Source organism: Brachionichthys hirsutus, chromosome 15 (genome assembly GCF_040956055.1).
Source record: "Brachionichthys hirsutus isolate HB-005 chromosome 15, CSIRO-AGI_Bhir_v1, whole genome shotgun sequence".
Lineage (NCBI taxonomy): Eukaryota > Metazoa > Chordata > Actinopteri > Lophiiformes > Brachionichthyidae > Brachionichthys > Brachionichthys hirsutus.
Window position 1 is genome coordinate 4,119,945 of NC_090911.1, and position 25,245 is coordinate 4,145,189.

Below are 25,245 nucleotides of genomic sequence, written 5' to 3' on the forward strand. Positions count from 1 at the left end.
CAACAATCTGCTTTATTTAAAACCTAACTAAGAAACACTTGACAAATTAGTTCTAAATGGTAGGATAGTAATACTTCTAAGAGAGCAAAGAAGACACTGCAAGAAAAATTATACTTCCCTCCATAGACATCTCAAGTTATTTACTTTTAATATTATTTTCCAGAAATCTTTCTCTTTCAAAAAGTTAGCATCACACTTTAATGACAAAAATTGCTGAGAAAAAGTGGCAGATCTTTGAGTATGCAGAATCCTTTTGTTGCCATGACTGCGTGAGGTAATAATACACGTGGCAGAGAACCGAGCTGACAACATTCTGGCACATAAAATATTATTCATTTACATCAGCATTTAATGTTTCATTTAAATGTCTGTACTTTTGAATGCATGCAACATATCATATCCATCAAAAACATATGGTAACATTAAAGAAGCAGTCCTCTGAGAACCTGTAACTCCAGGTTATAGAGTATAATTTGAATGAAAATTATGTATTATAATGTCTTTCTTTTCTTTTATAAATGGGAGGTCAGCGCAAAACAGATGCGTCACTACGTGATTTTATATTTCTGCTTTTAATGCATCGCTCGTGTCACAGTGTTTTTCCCGAGAGGCAGGTTACCGACACAGAAGGAACCCTTTTCTGCACCGTAACCGCGCGTCAGGGAGCCACGAGGGCGCGCAACAGGCTTGTGCGCCAGCGCGCTGAAGCATTTTTACGCACAGGCTCGTTCGCGCTTCGCGGAGCCCAGTCGGCGTTTGGCTCAGTAGCGGCGGGGGCTCCGGGATCTCCACTTGTCAGTTCCGCCCCGACTCCGAATCAAGTCCAGCCTCTCAGCTAAAAATGTCTAAGTTGGACCAAGTCCTTATTCTTGACCCTCCGTCGGACCTCAAATTCAAAGGTGAGTGAATCATAATCGTTGAAATGTGAGATGGTCATTGATTGGTGGTAAATAATTTACACCCGACTGAGGAGATTTCGTACTCCTTGCGAATTTCGTTGCTAGCAAGCCAACTAGGGTTCACCGCCATTTTAAGTTAGCCGACGACAAGACGGGCCGCCGCCGCATCCTCGTGCTGTAGTGACGTCGGTAGCCGGCGTGGCGTGCTTCTCGGCCGCCTGGCATGCACGACCACCTGACTGACAGCGCACGTAGAAGCCTTGAAAGAATATGGGGGGGACGGTCAGAGGTTGTAAAATGTAATCGAGCGCAGCGCATCGTGTTAGCGAGTGGGCTGACTTTAGTAGCGACATTAGCCACTGAATTACAGATGTAGCGTTAGCAATAGCAGTAGCTAGGGCTCAGCCTACTCCATGAAATGCCTCAGAGTGACCGCTCACTACTCGAACCTAATATTTAAGGGACATTGTTTTTTATACTGATACATTTTCGCCTATATCCCGACACACCTCTGACAGACACTTTGGCGTGTTAAGCTTTAAAAGTGACTGAATGTAATGGAATGACAAACTTCGCTAACAATCGTTAACAACCTAATGGCAGTTTTCATCAGTAATTGTCGCGTGTTTTATTTATAAGTGTATATATATATATAGATATTCTCTTAAATATGTTCGCCACCCGCATTGCTATCTCATCCCATTCACGAGAAACCAAAGTAATCTACACATGATTAGGCTAAAGCTAACTGGTCGCTGGTTGCTTGGCTGACAGCGCTAACACGCAATGATGTGTCGGTGGAGCGTTGGCTGCAGCAGAGCTATGCTAGGCTGCTATCGCAGAGGCTGTAGGTTGCTTCTCTGAAACAAATGGCCTTGGCTAACCTCCTTTCTCTGCTGTCGTGATCGCGTTCTCGCTTCAAAAAGTGCTCGATGTGGTTCAAGTTTAAGACATTTGTATGTTTTCTTTTTAATTAAGTCAGCGTTGAAAGTGATTGGGATACAGCTAGCAGTGAAACTATACATGTTGTTGTAAAAGTTTCAGTGCAGCTGGTTGAGCAAGTCTTTCTCTGTTGCTGCTAGCGAAACGCTGTTCTGTTGAAAACCAGTCCCTCAGTCCATTGTCTGCATGATCCTAAGGCTAATTGTTGATTAGGTATGAACAGATGCTGACTGCAGCCTGTACTTACCGGGCGATTGTTCTAAAGGTCACCAGTTTAAATGCCAGATCCACAGAATAGCATTGGTTTGTGGAACCGATGTCATATTGCCATGCAACATTACGCATTTCAGATTCTCTACATGATAAAATCTGATAAGAAGCCAGAAAGCCGTGAGTTACTGTCTTCTATTTATGAAAGTGGCAGTTTTTTTAAATCAAGAATGTTCAAAAGGCAGTAGAATCTGGTAATACCGATCTGGGGAAGCATGAAAACATGTTCAGATGAAGAACTCCAGAAACAATTATGATGTCCCGATGATTTACATTTTTCAATAACCAATTAGGATTTATGGTTGTTTGAATGTTTATCGCAGGTGTCTTTGCAGAAGCTGTAAGATGGACGCTTCACTAGTATATTAACCCAATAGACAATTGTAAATGGCTCCTTAAACTCAATTGAATTGAATAGTGTTCGTATTACTGCTCACGATGCTGCTCACGATGCTGCTCACGATGCTGCTCACGGCTGCTCGTTTAAAACGAACGCGTTGCTGGTCAAATCTAAACGTGCAAAGTGTGAAGTGGATCGGATGAAGCTTGTAAAGATGCTCAGGGAAATTAATTCTGTCCCCTTCTTTGTGTTAGATTTACAGCAAATGTATTGTGTAGTCCAGCAACAACCAAAATGTAATCATGGAAGCTTGTCTCTTGTTTGATTGAATTGAAGCCTTTTTAAAGTTTTAATCTTATCATGAAAACACTTTGACTCCCTGAGGTTTGACTTGTGGGTAATAATGTTTGGTAGGATTGGCTGTCCACAGGCAGCATCAGTTTCACATGCAGGGACGGTGGAACGGTCACTCCGATGACTCTGATCTCTTGAGTCCAAACCGGCTTGCCCGGCCTGTATTGTTCTTTTTCTGTGTCTTATCTTATCTTATCTACTTAAGCAGACAGGGTACATTTTGACATGGCACATGAGTTCTTTTTTACGTTTTCATTATTGCATGCACGGCTTCACATTCACATGTGGTGGGGATGTTGTAAATGACGTAGACTTTCAAAACGGCCTAAACCGGTGGCATTGAGTGATATTAGCCTCGAACATTTGCACTGACAAGCATGACGAAATGGAACAAATGGGTCCACATTAAAGATGGAAGTTTGCACCAGTGCGTTTACAACAGAGCTGTAATACCACAGACCGGACGCCAGGGGACGCCACAGCAAATCAACCGTCTCCACTTCACCCTGTCCTTTGCATCGTCCTCCTCAACACCAGCTACTCTCATGTCCTCCCTCACTACGTCCACGTATCTTCTTCCTGGGTCGACCTCTAGCGCTGTTCCCTGGCTCCGAAAATGGAAACTGGATATATGTTAAAGATAAATTGTTTATCAATATTTCTATTCGGGGTGCTGTGATGTACGCACAAGGGAAGAGTCCTCCAAAATACTGAAATAATGTGTTTGTGTTTGTTCTGTGTTCACCAGGTCCTTTCACAGATGTAGTCACCACCAACCTCAAGCTGAAGAACCCTTCTGACAGAAAAGTGTGTTTTAAGGTGAAGACGACTGCGCCGCGCAGGTACTGTGTACGGCCAAACAGCGGCGTAATCGATCCTGGAGCTACCGTCATTATCTCTGGTAAGATTTGACGTAAAACCTTTTTCCTCATTAAGTATCTCTTTGAAGTTTTTAATGAATGTAGTCCACAAATTGTCGAGTCACCAAGAGACCTGATGGGGGTGCTAGGTCATGCAACTGGTGCGCAGTGTGGTTGCACTTAGATTTGGAAGCATTTGATTTGAAATGTAGTGGAGCTTTTCATAAGCGGAGCGCGCATTTAAACTTCAAAAATTGTGACGATTATGCTCAATTAATTGTGGTCGCGATTAATATTCGATTAATTGTGCTGCCCGACTTTAAACTCATCGACCAAAATGTCTACAAATCATGCAGACATTGATGCACAACATTTGTGTACAATTTGTTAATAGTTCTTTGCTCCACAACCCACTGCCAAACACACAAGGCCTCAAAACCGCCGGTGGCATTTAGCTACGTCTTTTGAGTCAGTCAATAATCTGTTATCAGATTGTGGTGATCACATCCGATACAAACTGTAGTGTGATGTAACTGGGGGGGGGGGCTAAGAATGTTTTCCTGTGTTGTCATTTGACTCTGGTAGCTTTGTTCTTCTTTCTCTTGCAGTCATGTTACAGCCCTTTGACTATGACCCCAATGAGAAAAGTAAACATAAATTCATGGTGCAAACGATTTTTGCCCCCCCAAATGTTTCTGACATGGATCCATTGGTGAGTGAATTTCATAAGCCTTTCCCCCAATTCTTATTTTTATGGACTTTATGGCGAAGATGTTATTTATGAAGTTCATATGAAAGCACATGACCTACTTACCTTATTGGCTAACAGAATGGAGGTGTGTTTGGGTCATTGTTCAGTTGGCAAGATAAGGAGACTGAATAAGTAGGTGTCAAAAGCTTTGAGTATTCTGTGTATTACAGTATTTAAACAACTCTTGTGTTCTGCGAGTGTCAATGGGAGCTAGCCGTTATTGATTTTCCACCACTCAATTCTTTCTTCTTAAACCATTAGTATTGCAGTAGTTCTCCAGTTGTCCACCAGGAGGCAGCAAAGACTGTCAGCGAGGTAGACCGTGCACATTCTTAGCAGTCATGTTCTGGCAAGTCTTAGATGAGGCACAAAATCCAGGCTATGTAGAGGAAAGGTTCTGATGCATAAATGGAGTTTAATAAAGTCTGGATTTACTATGTGTTGTTTTTCCATCGCATCAATTTACCATTTGATAATCAGTGCCATTCCTGTAATTGATGACATATTATTTGTGTACAGATGAATTCTTTGATAATGTTTCCATGTTGCTGAAAGGCCGGTCGGCTCGATGCACGTGCGCAGTAACGGCGTAGGTTGGAGTGTGTGGGAGAGATCCCGTTGTGTGAACAACATGCCCGTTTGTCATTTTGACCAGTGGAAAGATGCGAAGCCCGATGACCTCATGGACTCCAAGCTGAGATGTGTCTTCGAGCTGCCTTCTGAAAACAATAAAGTGGTAAGAGGCACGCCTGCATATTAATAACGGCGTGTTGTCCGACAGTTTAAGTCAAAGTTTGAAGCATGACTTTGCAGATGAGGGAATTGTAGTGACGGCGCCACTTTGAATATTTCCAGAACGCCTGAGCTTTCCGTCAACGGCTGTAATGTCGAACAAGTTCCGAGTAAAATCCAGCCACTTCTGTTGGGCGACATTATTAACTCTACACCTAATAAAGCCACGCGTTTTCCAGGCTTTGCTTAAGTTACTACTTCCCCTTTTCAAAAGGGAAAGTATAAATTAGAAAGAGTTACGAGCTCTCTCCAGGAACGAATTACATTCGTATGTCGAAGCATCACTTTACTTTGTAAACCCGTACGTTGACAGGATTCTCTAGTAGAACGTTTATACGATACAGTAGTTGTATTTTCATTGCTAAGCCCCTCAGTTCTCCACGTCCATGTTTTTATTGTCTCACAAGACAACATGGTTTCTGGAGGGACCTCTTCCTCCCTGGTGTCCTCTGATCGGCTCCTGGGCCTCAGTCTTCTTTCTTCAGTGCAGCCCCCGATCGAGAGGACGGCCTCCCCATGCAGCTCAGGCTCTGCTGGATTTCACTTCACCGGTTCCGTCGCTCTGTCTCTCTTTGTTCGGCAGATTGAGCTGGAGGGAATCAAAGCGGCCCCGGTGACGAACTCCATGAAGCCCGACCCATCAGCGGCCGCTGGGCCCGTCTCTGCGTCGATGGACGATTTAGAGTTGAAGAAAGCGCAAGAGAGGTGCAAGAGGCAGCAAACTGAGATCAACAAACTGGCTGAAGAGAACCGCCAATTCAAGGTTAGACGCGCCGACGGGGAGCCCGACGTGAGACGTGGCGCTTTGAGTGTGCTCTTATTTCGCTGTGTGAAACAGGATGCAAATAAAAACGTGTGACTTTGTGGGTCATGTTTTACAGGAAGTAAAGTCATTGACTTGGTGTGAATTACTGGTGTGTATTTACCATTCAGAAATCATCCGACACTCTTCCAGTATTATCCAAATAACTGACTTGTGACCAGATAATTTACCCTCGCTGCACCTATGCCTCTAATTCGTTGAGCGGCGTTGCACTCGGGACGGTGCTACAGTGGGCATGCTTTTTGTAATCGCCCTGCGTTCTTGTTAATGGTTTTAAACCGCCTGCAGGGGTTTTACCGCCACCGTGTGGCGCCGCTGCTGCATTCCAACATATCTTCAGTTCACCCTTTGCAGTAAAAGTCCGTCCCCGAAGATCTCTTCTTCTCTAACTCTGCCTGCAGCTGCAGGATCAGACAGGAACTCGATCGTCGTCTCCCTCCGCAACTTGATTTGGAAATTAAAGGCGTTGGTGCGGTTTCCTTCAGATTCAGGCTGATCGTAAAAATAGACACTTAAATGTAACAATGATTTTGTTGTGTGTGTGTTTTATAGTAACTCTGAGTATTGATTACGGCTGGGGTTCTGTTTGGTGGACCTGGATTGCACTGACTGTCCTTCATTCTTCACCTGTTGCAGGAGGAGAGTGTTAGAATGAGAAAGATGCCCCGCTCAGACCGACTGGCATCAAACTCAACGAGCCTCCTCGGCCGAGATACCGGCACCGCCTCCCTGCCCTCCCTTCTCGTCGTCATAGCAGCAATCTTCATCGGATTCTTCCTAGGGAAATTCATCCTGTAGAGTGGGAGTTGCAGACCAGCCCCCCCCCCCCCCCCCCCCCCGCAGGCTCCAGGCTGAAACGGGCCTGGGAAACTGAGAAGTCTGTTGACTTTGCCATATCATTGATCGTGTGGCCGACAGTGAACACATCTGTACAGCATCATTCAAAGGCGGCGCCATCTTAGTCTCACACAGTTAGTACATGCAGAGAGTTGAGAAAAGAAAGGCGACAAAGTTATTGCTCCCTCTTGTTAAGTTTTTTGACGGCTGGATTATAGGGGTAATGTTCTGGGACGATGAAAGTTGTAAACCATCAGCCACCATTGAAGATGCTCCTCGAATGAGTCGAGTGAAGCGACATGGTTTCTTTTTCTGTTTTTAATAGGAATGGAATGGGGTGATGAGAGTCGAGTAAAAATAGTTTTAAATCCTTTTTAAAGGAAAAGGAAAGGACTTCCATCACAAGGCCTTGCTACCCGTCGCTGGATTGCCTCTGAAGTAAATTAGTTCTGTTCGTCGTTTCTACTTCTGTTGAAATGTTCAGGTCCAGCTGGGGGTACAGGCGCCTCCTCCTTGTACATTGCTGTCTCCCTTTCTCACAATACCAATGCAGACTTTTATTATATTATTATTACAATGATTATTACTATTATTGAAATCATATTTCTTCTGGGGCAAATACTGACCAAAACAAGGTCACTATTCTTAAAATCATGTCCCATGGTATTAAGCGTTGAAAAAATAAACATTTAAAAATGTGCTTTTGGCATCCATCTTTTCATCGCCTTTGATGATACGCCCTGTAATATTCATCTTTTGATGCCTTACAGGAGACGTATTATGAAAAAAATCACTCTTCCCATGTTTCTCCACTAACATTTTGGTGGCTTTGGGTCATGATCAACCCAAAAGTATTGAAACATGTCCGGCAGTGTCTGGGAACTGCGTTAACATGTGGAAAAAGGGTACAATGTGTGACCTTTAATATTCGTGTATTGTATTTATATGCCAACATTTAGTTTGGTCCGTTTTGCTCTCAAAGTACGAAGACAAAGAACTGAATGTGACATAATGTTTCAACAACCTTTAACAGTTTTCATCTAATTATTTGGACTTTGCCAAGTCTCGGCTAGAAAATGCCCGTTGACCTCAAACATCTGCATTAAGAGCTCAAACCGTAAAACAATCAGAAGTTACTGTGCAGACTGGCTCGGGAAGGGCGACGTCTGGTTTTCTAATACTGTTTTAAAATTGAGTTGGAAAGGGAGGAGATTCTTCATCGTTCAATGCTTTCATTTAGTAGAGAGTGGGTGCCGTCACTCATTATTTGTGAACCCGTTCTGTAGTGAAGCCGTTTGCTGCAGTTCTGGTGCATTAAGCCAAACTGCAGCGGCCATTTGGCCGAAAAACGACTCATTTCAGCACGATGGCTTAAGTACAGAACCTCCTTTTCCCCCATATATGAAACCTGCAATCATTTTAACTGCAAAGTAATATAATTGACAGACTCCTGGAGGATAGCGCAGCGTGGGAAATCCTCCGCTGGATCCCATGTATTTTTGACTTTGCAGTCGTTGAGGGAGAATAAAGTTTCACAAGCTTTACTGTCTACACAGAGACTCGACGGTTGTCTCTCAGATTGCTGATGGATTATCCCAAATAGAAGCTGCTTAACTGACCTAAAAGCGAACTGGACTCATGGTCCTGTTTAATAGTCAGTCCAACACGCGACTGACGATTTGGTGCAGAGTAAGGCTTTGATTCACACTTTGATTCTCAATTTAAAGACCCATTTCTGCAGCTGTATTTGGATGGATACGCTACACCAGCGCTTCCTTTATTCCACTGACTCGCTGTTCAGTTTCTTTTGTGTAATTAGCTTTTTGAAAACTATTGTCATTCAGTATTAGTCATTTTTACATAATTACAAGGAGGGAATTAATTTTGTCGTTAAAAGTCTCAGCGGCTGCTAGCTCTGGAAAACGGAACATACTTAAGGATAATCTTGTAATTATTCATACATTTTCTTTAATTTTGGTTTGGTTTCTATTATAAATAGAAAATATAGTAGCTGATAAATGTGGCGTATGAATAATATCCTCCGCCTCTGGTGCCTTGATATTCTATTTAAGTACGCTGTGATTCTAAATAAATGTTATTGACATGATTGGAAATGCAAGGAATCTCCAGTGAGTTGATGTTCAACAAGAAAATTACAGCTCATTCCGGTGAAGGCTCAGTAAACATGCAGGATAGTCATACGGATCACGTCGCCTAACCACGTGAAAAAAATGTTCACTGAAGAGCAACAGTGAAGCAAACCTTTAATTGTAAACAGGAATCTAGTTACAAAGACATTTAGTGGACTCGAATAAAGGCTCTTCAGTCTGGGGCAAAGACTCTGCACCATCAATGATAATCAACTCTGGCTGCACGAAGTGAGTCCTTCAGTTTCCCCACTGCGGGAACTCGAGTTTGCCTCGACGTCCTTTCTCAGTAGGACACAGTTTCAGTTCTGGTGAGGTGAGGATCCAACGGGTGCTGGTTCAGGAGCAGCGCAGCAACAACGTCGGCGGACGGATGACATCACAGCGAATTCAGATAAGATCCTAATTGATGGGAGAGCTGAAGGGCGTCGCCGTCTGACTAGTGACTGTTGAATTTATTCCACTCTCAGTTTGTACCCAAAGGGGCAACAAGGACGTGCGTATCTCACAGGTTACAGCGACATTATCTGGACTAAAAGGACTTCACAGCTTCCTGTGTTAGAGAAGCGTGCAGCGATATCAGAATGCGGGGCTTCAAACCTTTAGAGCACCGTCAGATTTACCGAGCGTGAGTATTTCACCCTGAACAACTTTAATTGCGTCTTAATTTTAATGGAAGTTAAGCTACAAGCTCAGCCCCCAAAGGTTTGGTGGACAATTCCCCCCCCCCCCCTTCTTATGCTATTATTACTTGCAATCACTGCTTAGTGATTTCAAGGATTATGGTATAAAAAACGACTTGCGTAGACATGAAACCCAGCTACACTACAGCTTCAAAACATTCTCATAATTCTCTTTGCCAAATTTCCAAGAGGAATCTGAAGTCTTGTGGAGGGTTTGCTTGCTTTAATGCCAATTTCCAGATGGAGTTTCCAAACGCATGACATAATTCCAAAACAGTCCCAGTGGAATAAAGGCCGGGGAGCGAGGATGCAGCAAATTGGTGAAGGAATGAAAACGTTTCTTCAGGATGGGACGTAACTGCCAGCAGATGGAAGAGCTCCGTTATATCCAAAGTAACGCAATCTAACTGGACAAGATCACGGCCACGTTCCGCTTACTGAAAGGCAACAGTTAAAGGATGCGTCGCCTGCTCAGTCTAAACGGCGACCATACACAGCTTGCCAAGAGAAACACTCTAAAATGTTTGTACACTTTAAATTGGGTCTCTTCGCGGGAACCAAGAAGCAACTCCATACTGTAGTTGTTGTGAGACACACTCCCAGGTCTGTGTGTACACGGCCACCGTTGTGTGTTTGTGGAAACATCAAGCTGGACTCTAAAGTGCAGTTTTTATGGTGCAGCAGTCTTTGGTCGCTGTCAAAAAGTTCAGAGGATCAGGTTTAGCCCTGAAGTTAACATTTTGTCTTTACAAGAAGTCTCCCCGTCTGCTCTTTGATGCCTTTACAAAAAAAGCACAAACTGTCTTCTAGCTCTTCCAGCAGAGGAGCAGAGTCGTAACGAATGGGACGAGGGCCACGGCGGCGTCTCTCTGGCTGGCCCTGTGCCGTCCCGTGGAATCGTTGTGGGGCGGCAGAGGCCCGTCGCTGCCGTGTTCAGACATCTGGCTGCTGGCTGAACACTGCACCAGGGGCATCTGGTAGGAGGTGGCCCGTTTGGCTGGCTGGTCCGGGCTGGAGCCATCGCTGGGACGCTGACCGTTGTAGAGCAGGTAGCGACCGCGGGTGTCCTGCTCCATGCGGAAAAGCTCGTACTCCGTGTGGGGGAGCCGGATGCCCAGCGCCACGCAGCCGTTGGTTACGGTGACATCCTGCTCCACCCCGACTTGCCAGGAGCCCTGCACCCCGCACTCATTCCCATTGAAGACATTGAGGAGGGAGGTGGTGGCCATGTCCATGGGGGTGACCCTCATGTGGTTCACTGGAAGAAGAAAGACACCCGTTAGCGTCACAGATGGGCCACTAAGAGTTAAAAAAAATGTATAGAACAACTTTACAAATACTGTGTCAAGTGTAAGAAAAGAAAAGCGTAGCCAGTAAGTTACCTTTGAAGACGAAGTCCGTCCCACCCATGACTCGCGTGGAGTGAAGGCCTCGGCTGTAACGGCCGCGGGCGTAGATGGTGAAGGTGGGGTGCTTGCAGACGGGGTCCGAGTAGTGGTAGTAGTGGCCCTCCCACGTGTGGTTGTTGTCGTGGAAGACGAAGTGACGGGTGAGAAAAAGGACCTCGGGGCGAACTTCGCAGCGCTGACTCACCCACCGCCCGTACAGGCCCACGCTCAGGTCGGCCTGTGGCGGCAGGATTGGCGGGTGGAGCTCATCGGAGCGGTAGATGATGCGACAGGCGATGCAGCCGTGGTCGTGATTCTGCAACGCAAACCAGAGGAAAGGTGTCAAGGGGAAATACGGAGGGCTTAGGGGGGGGCTCGTCGTTTGATGGAGCTTTAAACATTAGCAGAATGCAACCACCGCCAAGTAATTACAGACAGGGGGGCTCACTCGAGAGCACCTCGGTAGTACCAGTCCAGTGGATCTTTGCATGAGCCAAAACCAAACAAACAAACAATGGGGATAAAGAAATATGCAAACATATTTCAGCATGCTGAGAGTACACAAGTGAGTATGCAAGACAGAGAGCGGGAGACTGAGAGTTTATGCTGCAGGTGTGGCAAACATTGTTCCAGATCTGCACAAACCTTTGAGGCCATAAAGAACACATAAAATATGACGAAGAACACGCTGCCCCTCCGCGGTTCTCTCCTCTAACGCGCTGCAGCTGCTCATCCAACATGCATTTGAATCCCCTCGATTCAGATAAGAATCCAGATCCGGATCCAGTTCTTCATGGGAGGACATCATGACTTGTCCCTAATTTGGGTAATGCAATTTCTGATTTCCCGATCATTATCGTGATATTAGAGAAACGTCATCGAGAATCCGTATTCTGATCTGCATCTTAATTAAATCCACTCTCATTCCATTCATTTTGGAAAAGTGTGTCGATACATTTTCTTGCATAGAGACGCATATGGCGGTGAAGCTACTAGTTAGCTTCAACTGGGAGAATGCTAGTGCAGTTTTGTTAAAGCTCTCACATCTGAAGCTCACTAGTTAACGCACAACAGCTAGTGTGCAGGCTTGACTAGTCTGACTCAAAGTAAGATGCTTTTCTACCCCAACGTTGCTGTTTGTGCTTAATTTATATGAAAAGCAAAAGTACAGTTTTATAGATGACTACTCATATCAAAGGTCAACATTGATTTATAACTATGGACTCGGGAGTGCATTCAGGTCTCCACAGTGAGGTCATCTATTGATCCCATCAGCTGTCAAATAGCTGATCACCAAATCAAGACAAAGGAATACAACTGATTATCAGTTGATCTCACATTATACTAGTGCCCTGTGTGATGTCATCAAAGCCCCACTATACCCAGTCAAAACTGAACCAAGTGCTACAAAAAAAACCCATTATAATTAGAAATTTCCTTTAAAGAAGAACTATTTGCACGTTTGTATTTTAGTGTCGGACTTCAAATGTCTAATGCCATTAAATGCTGCATCTTCCTTTTGAAACCAAAACACTTGTTGCCCGTTAAAGTAAATGAAGAAGAAGGATTTAAATTTCATTTGAATGGCATTAACTCTTTCAGTGCCAGCCATTTTCAGCTCAGCTATATGCCGAGTGCCCCAGTTTTCGCCCATGTTGCCCAATCCCCACAGAATATTTTTTACTATGACTAGGCAAACACCGAAAATATCAAACGAAAGATCAAAGTCTCTTCTTCCATCAGAAAATAAACTGTGTTTCTACCTTTTTCCGTTCCGGAGTTATTGGCCGTTGAAGAGATGCAGATTTCAATGTCAGGGTTGGCAGTGAATGTTTGGGTTATAAAAAACGTCTTTAGACGTTATTGGCAGTGAAAGCGTTAATAAATTACATTTTCCTGCTACTACTTTTGGCAGGACTTTTTGCCTGAACTGACAACAGAGACCAGATTGTTCACTTTGTTTCTCTCATCTGGGTCTTTTGCAGAATTATCACAGATTGTGCTCAAAGGATTTTCACAGGGAACAAACTATGAAAAGCTTTGAAAAACCTTTTAGCGATATTCAATCACACTGCGCTCATATGTCTTTATGTTACCATCCTAAAATGTATCCGCATGTTTGAATAAGAATCTTATTTTAGACACATCGATGGATAATAAAGCACATCCAGAGGCTGGGCACAGCCTGGGGTTTCTACATATAAGGGTAATTAGGAGTCACCAATTCACCTGCATGAAGAGTTTTTGGTGGCAAGTGAGCCAGGAAACCTGGAGGGAACCAACGCATTCATACTGTAGGTAGAACACGAAAAATCCACAGAGAAAAGCCAGAGGTCCGAAGGCGGATTTGAACCCAGAATCTACCTAATGTACAAAAAAGGAAATTAGGATTCTAAAGCCTTAAATGTCATTCCTGTCCCTCATTGATGCAGCAATGAAACGGTGCTGCTTTGCTCCTGCATCACTGCTGAGATCCACCCAGTAACCACAAATTAAAATCCAAGCACCAGAAAGCATTCCGGACTTGGACCGGTTCCGGATACACCGTTTGAGATCAAAGGACTGGATAGTGGCCATGGTCGTAAAAATCCCTGAAAAGAAACAATTACAGCCTTGGCAGACAGTCGGATTTAGGAGCTTTGCTCCGAGAAGGAGGAACGTATTTCCTAACAGTTTCACCACAAGCTGATTTACTCTGCGACTGCTCAGCGGCCAGTTGGACCCAAAATTCACCAAAGCTATGAAATGAGACATTTGTCATCCAAACCCTCATAAAATGCAAGATTGTCTCGTTCTACATGTATATTAATAAGCTTCAGAAAAACTGCTTTTGTCTATTTCTGCCTTCACCCAGCAGCGGTAAATGAAATTCAAACCCTTCTAGCTTTATTGGGACAATTTGGACGAAGCTGCATCCTTGACATCACCTCCTGAAATAGATGACACATTGTGCAGTTGATGATATAACTAATGAGGATATATATATGTAAACAAGGAAGGTGAAAACGGGAAAGAAACGTTTAAAGCATGCGTGTAAAAACAGAACGAGCAGAAATAAAGCGCTCTGCAGAGGTTGTCATTACAATGTTATTCTGTTCATTCACGGGGGTTGCTGGAGCCGATCCCAGCTTGCTATTGGCGGAGGCGGGGCACACCCCGAACGCGTCACCAGAGCACCGCAGGGCCACTGTTCATTCACATATTTAACCATTTATATTGAATGACGGCAGAGAATCACGTCACCCTACGAAATCTTAACAGAGGGATTATCTGGGGATGCGCTTTCTGGAAAGATGTTGAATTATGGTGCTAATATTAGCTGCTAACACTGCATTCAAGCCCACTGATTAAAGAAGCAACAATGGCGTTCCCAACATCCAGCAGGAAGGTTCAAGCACATGCACCATTTTGAACTCAGCCTCAGGCATGCATAAAATCAGACCTGGTATGTGCTCACTGGAATCGTTCAAAAGGCTGCATGATTCCAACCTCTAGGAATACCACATGTTGGTCGCTCCCGGGAATAGGCATCACTTTCACGTTGCTCCTCTGATGGCCAGAGGGGCTTTAGGAGAGCAACGGGGCATTTGTCAGATCCTCACGCCGCTTTCTGTTTACGTTGTGATCAGCAGCACCAAGCGCCGTCATCCCCGGACAAATGGACGTTTATTTAGACAGCAGACCTGAACAAAGATTCGATTGTAATCTCTGACAGTGAAAACATCACGCTTGGGTTTCCCCCCCAGCGGGAAACTGCCGCTCAGCAAAGTCAATAGAGAAATGATATCCTGTAACATGGTTGACCGTCGAAAAGGTCTCTTCTTAACTGGAGATGTGAGCGAGGAAAAGAGAACATGCATCGTTTCAGGCTGGACGGCCGACGGCCGAACCCGAAACCACTATCTGCATTAAATGGTGCTTGTGTTGGATAGCTGGCCGGTGGCAGCTCATATCACAGCTGGTCAGAAAGTTACAACAGCATTCCAGAAATATAATAAAGTCATCCAGCATTCGTTGTTCAGAATAATCCGTCCTGCCAAAATGTGCTAACAAGATACACTTTCAAACCTTGTTTTAGCCAGATCCGTTTTACCAAGGTCTGTGGGATTCATCATCCAACAGCTGTTATCCAAAAGGTTTTGGTAATATAGGAACATATTTTCGAGGAAGAAGAAGCTTTTGTTGTAAAGTACAATGTTGTGAAATTTGTTCCCTGCATTTGGCCCATCCCAGCGGCCTCATGGTGCCCGGGTTGAATATATGGCTCCAGGATAAGTCCAATAAGTATCGCTAGATCGCCTTTGCTCTTTGTGATTTACCTTGACCTGGATGATTGAGAACCTACACAGGCATTAATCTGGGTGGCTCGGGGTAGGAAGAGGGATCAAAACCGCTCTCCCACCTGAGCTATTTCAGCTGACAGGGAGGAAGTGTGGCTGGAACTCCGATATTCTGGAGGAATGAAGCTATTTAACTTAGTAGGTAGCCAGAAACCAGCGTTTCTAGAGTTAGATCATTTGTGTGGCTAAAAAGGGCAAACGAAACGATTTGAAAAGACAAGAACAAAAAAATTGTGCTGCAGAATTAAACAAAAATCCTACTGCGGTAATCAATTCATAGCCAAATAGTATTACTGTATAATCCACTGGGAGGTTAATTCTACTGTTATTTGAACCAATAAGAACCAGCAGCTCCATTTGGAGGCCTTTCTTGAGACACAATCGCTGTGCCGTCATACCTTGGCGTTTTGCAGGGCCATCTGGTAGCTGGACGGTTTGTAGTACAGCCTCTGGGACGGCTCGGTGTGGATGTCTCCTAGAAACAGCTCCTCCACTAGGTGATCCAGGTTATGGTGCAGATACTGCTTCTCCACCCGCAGCAGCTGCAGCTCATGCATGGCGAAGTTCAGCTCCCTTGAGCAGTCGAAGCCAGCCTCCTCGCTCCACAGCTCGTAGACCAGGCCAGGTTCCCAGGGGCCGTTCACAGCCCCCCTGCAGCTCTGGCTGAGCCTCTGGCTGAGCTCTTTGGCCACGGCTGCCGTGTGACAAACCATCTGGACGCGGTGCAGGTGGTACTCTGCTTCTGTGCCCCCACGGATGATCCAGGAGGCCTGGCGTAAGCGCAGACGACCCCGGACCACCAGAGTGTAGGTGGGCGTGGTGCAGTGATTGTCCTCATAGTAGAACTGGTGAGCCTGGAAAGTGTTGTTGGAGAAGAACCTGTAGGAGCGTGTCAGGAACTCCGGGCCTGGTCGCACCTCACAGCTTAAAAAACAAAACAGAGATGTCTGAATGAGTACTGACACTCAGAAATTCTTCTAGTCATGTGATTTTGGCACGAAAACATTAATTGAATCTGGATTCATCTCCTAAAATTACATTTCTGCGAATTTCCAAATAAATAATAAACTGTGGCCATAGTCAGTCAATTAATATATATATATATCTATATGTACATTAATAAATATTTGAATCCATGAATGCTTCCATCCATCCAATTTCAACCGCTTGTCCGGAGCCGGGTCAGTCCATCAATGATTCTATTCTGCTCACACATAGCGTAGGACTCGAGAGCCATGCTGACCTGGTGGACACCCAGTGTCCCGCTACACTTGGAGGCATCTGCACTGTGATCCGGGCTCCATTGTGAAGATGCTTCAACATATGCTGACACTGAGAATCTTTGACCAACCGGCCAAAGGTTTTCTCCATGGAGAGCCGGCTTGAGCGTTCACCCGAGTGCTCAAGAGAGGAACCTTCAGCGCAGCCTGAGGGAACAACAAAGACAGCAAAGGTTCTGCAAAGGTAGCCATTAATCTTGTCTTTATTTTAGATATGTTTGTTTTAGCTCTGCCAAAGAGGTTATGCTTTTGCCGGCATTTATCTGTCTGTCTGACTGTTAGAAACATAACTCAAAAAGTATGTACACAGGAAATGTTGGGAATATAACCAAGAACAGAGGATTACATTTAGCCAGAAAAACAATGTGACCTGCTAAACTGAGGCTTCTGTGTAAATCGCCACATCACAGTCAAAGCTCTGGATGGTTCAGGGAGACTTGATCCCAGACTCAGCTGCTGGTGTTAGTAATGCTGCTCGGCCATTTGGAGCCACATTAAGAATCAAAGTAAAGGCTTCACAGTTTACTGAATTTTATGCGTGAATGGATGTTTGTGACGTGCTTGAGACAGTAAATAAAGTGTGTGTGTGTGTGTGTCAGAGATGTGCACAAGTCTCAAGATCCAAGTCATGTCCCAATTCTTATGGTTTGTTTTTTTATATAGATAAAATTTGAACCAACCATTTGAAAACAACTATCTGACAAATAAAAGTGTATCTCCAATACAAACAATAAACCATGAACAAAAGAATGTTTATGCAATGGATGATGTGCACGTGTCTACCATCAGTCAGTGCATCAGTCTACCACTACCACCGAGGCGGGGGGCTATGTGATCGCGGCCGTTTTTCCGTCCGTCCATCCATTAGCAAGATAACTCAAAAGGTTCTGGACGGATCTTAGATCATTTACAAATGATTTTATTAAAGAAGTGTTGGCACTTTGGGCTTGAGTTTATTGTGTTGTTTGTTGGTGGTTCCTGCTTCCTGCACTTCATCCAAAGGTCTGAACCATGCAGAAAAGGGCTGTCATACAGTAAAGCTACTGAACCAAGCGCGCTTTTTATTTATTAAGCTTCAAAAACATTCATGCCGTTAAGTGAAGTCATTAGAAATATTATGAGTAACAAAAACAACAACAACAACAACAAAACTATATATAATATCTACTTGTTTCCTCCCACCTTCTCCTCACATAACAAGGTGAGGAAACGAAGCACAGGATGCTTTTCATTTTATGGTTTCTGACAACAGATGTGTGCAAATGGCATTTTTCTGACACAGAAGCAGCTGCATTCGACTGAGACTTCATTAAGATTCATTTGTGGCTTTGAGAAAATATCGCAATTACAATGAAACATCTTTACTGTTATTTTAAACACAACAACAAATCGCTTTTTTACAGTTGCATTGCAACAAAACCAACTTAAAAACATGCTTACTATGGAAATAAATGATGAAAATCATATTTATAAGTAAGAGTCAAGTCACAAGTAGTCTGTGAAATGTATTCCTAAGAGGATGCATCAAATGAGTGAGGCATACAACCTTAAGGGATATTAATTTTGTGAGTTCCTTCCAATAGCTTTTCTCTTCTAACTCCTCATTACAGCGATAATCCGCGTGGCTGGACTCAAACTTTCACCACTGCTTTCCCAAATATCTCTATCTAAATCAAAGAGCCCACAAAACTCCCAGATCCCTCGACCACAGAGAACATTTCCAGTTGGCTTAATCCCACTGGTGAGCTAACAGCACTGGGACCTTTGACAAGCGGAGAAATTATGGGAGGAGAAAAGTCCCCGAGTGACGGAGTAGGACCCAGACAAAGGAGATTTTATTGTGTTACCTTGGCTTTTGGCAGTTACCTTGTAGGACCGCGGAGAACATGATGCTCAGGAGGCACCGATGATTGAGGAGATTTAATTTATAGGAATTGAAATCCAGTGAAACAAATGTTTAATCCCAACACACATTTATCTGACAGCTGTCTACTAAAGTATGACTTACTCTGTGCACATTTCCATTTCGCATATCAGCAGGATCCAAGCTCGTAAAATTTCCATTTTATTGGGCAACTGCAGTCGACAGATATGCTGGCAGCTCAACAGACTGGAGGCACTGAGCCTATTGCTATGAGGATAGCGTCACACATGCTAAGGCTGTTTAGCAAGAAGCAGAAGGAAAGCTAACGGTACCTACATTCATCATAAAGGCACTGAATCTTGTGCTCTAAGCATTGGGGACATCTGTACAGTTTTTGTGCTAATCCGACAAATAGTTGTCTACCCATTTTATAAAAACAACAACTTACCTCTTAGATCACAATGAGGTTACGTCTGACTAGAGTTGCAAAATTCCGGGAATTTTCAAAAATGGAAACTTTCCATTGGAATAAACGGGAATATCCTAAATTAAAGGTTTGCTCCTCATAGGGAATTTAAATATAGTTGGAAGTCTATTTTACCATAATTTTGACTAAAACAAACAGATGCCATTCAAGTACACTCGAACATCCATGCCATTCCTCCATCACGTGCGCACAGCACACTGCATGGCTTTCTTCCCCAGGTGATACGCAGCGCGCACTGATCGAGACTGACGGTGCAGCGGCGATGGACTGACGGCCCATCGCCACTGCGACAGGGCGCAATAACGCATGCCTGAACCGTTAGATCCACTTAAAGTTTAAGTCAGGCAGCAGATGGATCGGGTCAACAGCGGCCCCATAATCCTTCTGCTGGATTGGATGTTTGTGTTTATGTGACTCTTTACTCTCGCAGGGCTTTCATCTTCCCAGCAGCCCCTGGGTAGCTTTTTATTTGCCCTTTATTCTTACAACATGCTTATCGTCTATGAAACCTCACAGACTGTTGCTGGACAAACACACAGCCATGACGGTAAACAGGTTGTCCTCACTTACCGCTAATTACCAAGACGCGTGAAAAGATGCTGGGATTACTAAACAGCGCACTTCACGCAACGACCCGTTCATTTACCGCGGAAGAGTCTCACTGCTCGACGCGGATCAACATTGACTCTTGGAATAGTTTCTTACCCAAAAAAGCAATAAGAAGAAGAGCAGATGACGTCGCCATCCCGCCGCCACCAAGACTACAAACGCGCTCCACCGGGAGGGGGTTCCGTTAAGAAGCGTCCTCGTTTGCGCCGAGACAAACCTTCACATTACGCGTCGCGTGAGGATAAAACGCGCCGGTGATATCCGAGCGTCATCGGTAACGCGCCTTCATTTATCTGGAGTGGGTACTACTACAACTGCCTCTATGGATGAGGTTAAAAGAAAAAGAAAATAAAAAAAAGGAAACGCATGAAAGTCCGAACTTCAGTGCGCGTCACGCTGACGGACTTTAAATGCTGCGGTTCACTGATCCATCGGCTACTTTAACTCGCGTCATCCGTGCGTCCTGGAGGAGTGTTCTGTTTGGAACGACTGCGAAAGCTCTGACCGCCTTTGTAGACTTTATGGGCGGGGAGTGGAGCCACGCGTTCACGGTTTCCCTCGTTAGGTGCGCAATGAAAAAAAAAAAATAATAATAAAATACTACACAAGAGATCCGAGCAGCTTATTCCCCGCCTAATTGGGTTTACACCGTCCACATGGAGACTGGATCATCACCAAAAGGTTCTAGATTGTTCTTGGTATCTTCATACACCAACCATGAAAAGTAAACGTGAATCAGAGTTGATTTTAATGGATTTTTGAATCCGTAAATGGGGCTTTTCAATGTTTAAAAAAACACTCTGGGTCCAATCCGGATGAAATTCGGTGGCGAGACAGAGACCCCCTCCCTACACGACTGTGTCAAATTCCATAAACATTGGTTAATAATCAACCGAGATATTGAGGAACTCATTTGGAAGCTCCATTGACTTCAATGTTACTGAAAATTTCAAAGTGATCCAGAAAAGAAGATTTGTGTTAAATTAACTTTTATTATGCTTTTGTTTTTTGTACTATTTACACTTTTACATGTTATCTGTTTAGATACACGTAGGTACACATTAATATAACTGCAGGCATGTAAATGGACATTTATCTGGTGCAAAGGAACGGATTAATAAAGTTTCCATTTTTTCTTATGGGAAATATAGTTTCGGTTTTTGAACAGTATTACGGAATGAACTATGTTCGAGAACCAAGGTTCCACTATATTTGTGATCTCTTTGGATTTAAGTCCTGATTCTGTGACAGCATTTGAAGCTCAATCAAAAAGCTTCTTCTGTAGAAGCATGTGCAGCACAAACATGATGAAACATGAAACATGTGAATTCGGGTCGATTAAAAATAGCCATATAAAAATGTGTTTTCTGACTGACCACTTCATGCAGTGGTGGCTGAGGCTGCTCACCGGCAGCGATCCCTCACACACCAGTGGAGTGGGGTTCCGTTTCTTGTTCAAGGACACTTTGACACATTTACTATAAGGGGCCAGGCGTTGAACGGCCAACATTCCAGGTCTACGTCCTGATCCACACTCCCCAGAGCCCCCAGAGTCATCTTAGGACCCCGTGCTGACTTTTCATTTATTTAATTTGTGTCCAACATCCTGTTTGTTATCAGTCATGATGAAAGCTGCACATTCCTCTTGACGGCGACTCTAAAATTATACACCTTCTCATCTTAGCCTGCCTGGAAGGGGAACAACAAGGGATCCTCCCCAACACCTGTTATATCTGTGTGTGTGTGTGTGTGTTAAAGAGCATAGCCTTGAGTTTCTGACCATGTCTTTTCAACTTGTAGTTCAACGCTGTCGTCTCTCTGATCTGTTGACCCTGAGGCGAGAGTTCCCAGCTCCTCTTCATTCACCCACTCAGTCAGTCTGACAGAAAGCCAGCCGTGTTTTAAGTATCTGCCTGCATAAAAACACAAAACACACTTTTCCCTTTCATGAAACTATCTCCCAGCTTCAACTTACTGCTTACTATATTGATGTCCAACTTCGTGACCTGTAAGAATTTATCAGTTTAAATCTTAAATTGTGAATTTAAAGGGAATCTTGGAATGTTGCGTTCACTGGATTGGAGAGAGCCCCCGGTCGAAGACTATTTCTCTTCTGTTTTCCAAAGGTTAAGACTGGAGGAATGTCTCCAGAGGAGTGACGCGGCCAGGATTGCAATCCCTTCAAGGATTATTCCTCAGATTTAGCATTGCACTCCTTTAATATTGTCCACCTCATAATGGACAAGGAAGAGCATCCAAATTGAGGCATGAATTTGTCTTCAAAACTTGATTCTACATTACCCATAATGCAGCGTTGCGAGATCGGCAGCAGATATCTGGTAATCTCCCGTCTCTCAAACTACACAACCATAAATCATTTTCTTATGCTAACTGGCCTTCGTCAGCCTTAATCAATGCAGAAACAAGTGTCATCACTCAGACAGACTCAAAAGGATTTAGATTTCAGTGCTTTAAGGAAAACAAAGATTAAAGTCCTGACTTGAATTGTCCAAAAAAATGAAGCAGGTCTCTTGATTTCACATATCACATAACAAAACATATATGCTTTGTTTATAACATTAATTCAATATATTATTATTTTATACTGCACCATTATTTTCTGACTGGTTGAGGTTTAAGTGACTCCTTCGAGTCACTGTTTCATGAACTCTGGTTGAATAGACGTTGAGATTTAGCTTGCCTTGGTCCAGGCGAGCTTCCCAGCATAAATTGCCATAGTAACCGAGAGTCAAATTAGAGAATCGCCACATGGGAGAAGCTCGAACGCTGCATTTTCCACTTTCAAAGTACCAAGAGGAGAAAAGGACTTGGTCAAAGTTTAGCTTTGTATTGAAACTTTAAAAGTTGGGAGCTATCTAGAAGAAGCGACAAAATGTTTATTTGCAGCATAAAGTTTACATCCATTCTTCTTTTATAGAGAGACATGACGAGTGGACGAGGCCCCGGCATACGCAGAAAGAGCATTTCATGTGTTCATCCAATAATCCACAAAGTCATGAGCGCGATCCGCCGCTGAGGGGGGCTCTGATTAATTCCTATTGTCTGCGGTCTTAACCCTCACAGCTGCATTCCTCCGTACGCTCCATAGCGTTTGCTCTTCTTTCTCCAATCCAAGCTTCAGGAGCGTGACCCTCTCTGGAGCCCGAAAAGCCTCCGAATGAGATCCGTGCAAATAGACTGATGGGATTTGGGAGAAGCCCGGAAGGGGTATTAATAAAAGGAGTGCATAGAAAGCAGGCCGGAGGCAGGGAGGTGAAACTGGAAGGATTGTTCTGGTGTGTTGACCTCCGCGTTGTCTTAGTGGCTAATCAAAGCATTGCTGCACAGTCTTTGAGTTGCTGCAGGAATGCATTGTATTAGAGCCGGACATGAGACCGCTCAATGGGAAAATCAAACCAGCTAAAAAGCTAAAATGTTGAATTTCCTGTTGGAAGCACCGATACGATCCCGTCTGAAACTCCTCCATCGTGGGCGAGTTATTTCTGCGGATGCTGGAGTTCATTATTCTTTTCTTAAACTCTGCACTTTTTGAACATGCTTTTTGCATTAGGTTTTCCTCGTCGCCGTCCCTAAACATGTCAAAGCAGATGAACGTGAGTGGGTACGTTTCGGAATTGCTGCGTCTCTCTGTTTCTGATTAAGAGCAAGACGACTGCCTCATTTTCAGTTTGCCTCCAGTGAAAGTCTGAATGAGAAGGGCGTGGTGCGCATGTTAAATATCTGACTGGTTGCTGTTTGTGGCGTTCGTCGGACTCAGCTACTGACCTATTGATAGCCGTGGGTCTCCGTTGATCTTTGCAATCATAAGTTTGACCCCTCCACCCTAACGATTGACCTCATGATGCTTTGCAGCCAAACACTGCTCAAGTAACACGGGGTTTGTTTAGAGCATAGTTTCTAGTTAAATATCAGATTGAACTTTAAGTCTGGCGGCTCGGTGGCGCAGTGGTAAGCGCTGTTGCCTCACAGCGAGAAGGTCACTGGTTTGACTCCGACTTGTGGCCTTTCTGTGAGGAGTTTGCATGTTCTCCCCGTGTCTGCGTGGGTTCTCTCCGGGTTCTCCGGCTTTCCTCCCAGCACCAAAAACATGCAGCTTAGGCTGATTGGTGACACTAAATTGCCCGTGGGTGTGAGTGTGTGTGTGGCTGGTTGTCTGTCTCTGTGTTGCCCTGCGATGAACTGGCGACTTGTCCAGGGTGTCCCCTGCCTCTCGCCCATTGACTGCTGGGATTGGCTCCAGCTTGGCCCGCGACCCGATAGCGGAATAAGCGGTTAGAAAATGAAATGAAATGAAACTTAAATCTATTGTCCCGTCAGGGGTCGCCACGGCCAATCAACCTTCTCCGTTCCTTTTGTCATCGAGTGGAATTTGACAGCCATGTTATTCAGTGAGTCAAGCAAATCCTTTCAGCAACTGGAACTGAGATTAGCAAATATATTTTCTGCCGGCTTTGAAGCAAAATGCTGTCAGCACAAACACCGATATTTTATCAGCAGTTACTTATTTGCACATCCATCAGATTATACGGGAACACAACTCCAATGTCAGACAGCTGTTTAATGCTGGCAGCTTAAATCGAGTTATTAGATACCGTCTGGGAGAAAGGCAAAGTTGGGAACTGTAAAACGAAAACGACGGTGCATGTGAAGGACCTGCAGAGACAGGCGATAACAGCTTTAATCTCATCTCCTGACAGAGAGATCCAAGCTGCTGGAATGACTCACGCACCAATTTGTTAATATAGAGCATATCTTTTATTGATTCGCTGGCCCACTTAGCATCTTTATTTTGAATCACCAGCCATATTTCATGCAGTTAATGGACCACATGTGAGTTTAATGCAATATTTGTTAGACTCCCCCAAACTGGGACAAATCCGTGTTGCACTGATGCACGCTTGAGTGTTTAAATTGACAAGTGGAGGGCTCGTGATTATATTTATTACGCACCTTCTCTAAATGTAAAGAACGGGGTGTGGCGGTAGATGGAGGGGCGATTCGTGCAAAATGTCCTTAATTATCAAATCACGATGTTTTTACAGGCCGAATAGTATGTGACTCCTTATTCGGAGTTAAATGATGTTCAAAGCCATTACAGTGTTCAAGCCATCCATCCATCCATCCGTCCATCCATTTGTAGCCACTTATCTTGTGCATGAGAATCATCCTTGAGCACAGACAGGACGGCCTGGTTCTATAGGTTCGGTTCCAATATGGACAACATCTGCTGCTCCGGAGACAGCTGAAACGGTCCAGCTAAATCGATCCAGACTAGGAGCGGGAAACAAAGCGACAGAGAGTAGGGGGGGGGCTGAGAGGAGGTTTAGGAGAGGAGGTGAGGGCGGCTATTTCATCTCTGGTAATTACTCCAGTGTGTAAAGTGAGATTAGATTGTAGACGCTCTGTGATAGACATCTGCATATGGGTTAAAGAAAAAAATGTTCTTCCCTGAAACGAAAACAATAAAGAACAAAGTTCAAGCAGACTGGAGGGCGAACATGCAGAGGTTGAAACAGCTCATTCCTGCTGCCGTCATCTCATTTTCCTGTCCCTCAAAC

At 44.3% G+C, this 25,245-nt stretch overlaps 2 protein-coding genes across 2 annotated transcripts; one reads left to right on the forward strand and one right to left on the reverse strand.

Annotated features, from left to right (window-relative positions):
• The first annotated feature begins 767 nt into the window (after positions 1-767).
• vapal (VAMP (vesicle-associated membrane protein)-associated protein A, like) lies at positions 768-7,568 on the forward strand. The gene is made up of 6 exons (XM_068748548.1): positions 768-899; positions 3,554-3,706; positions 4,274-4,377; positions 5,072-5,152; positions 5,792-5,971; positions 6,668-7,568. The coding sequence occupies exons 1-6, from the start codon at positions 842-844 to the stop codon at positions 6,827-6,829; spliced, it is 738 nt and encodes a 245-aa protein (XP_068604649.1). The 5' UTR covers positions 768-841; the 3' UTR covers positions 6,830-7,568.
• A 2,936-nt stretch (positions 7,569-10,504) lies between these two features.
• On the reverse strand, positions 10,505-19,802 carry LOC137904642 (protein APCDD1). The gene is made up of 5 exons (XM_068748845.1): positions 19,763-19,802; positions 16,670-16,853; positions 15,825-16,350; positions 11,081-11,402; positions 10,505-10,956 (listed from the first exon to the last, which is right to left on the reverse strand). Exons 1-5 carry the CDS (start codon positions 19,800-19,802, stop codon positions 10,505-10,507), a joined length of 1,524 nt encoding a protein of 507 aa, XP_068604946.1.
• Positions 19,803-25,245: the final 5,443 nt, after the last annotated feature.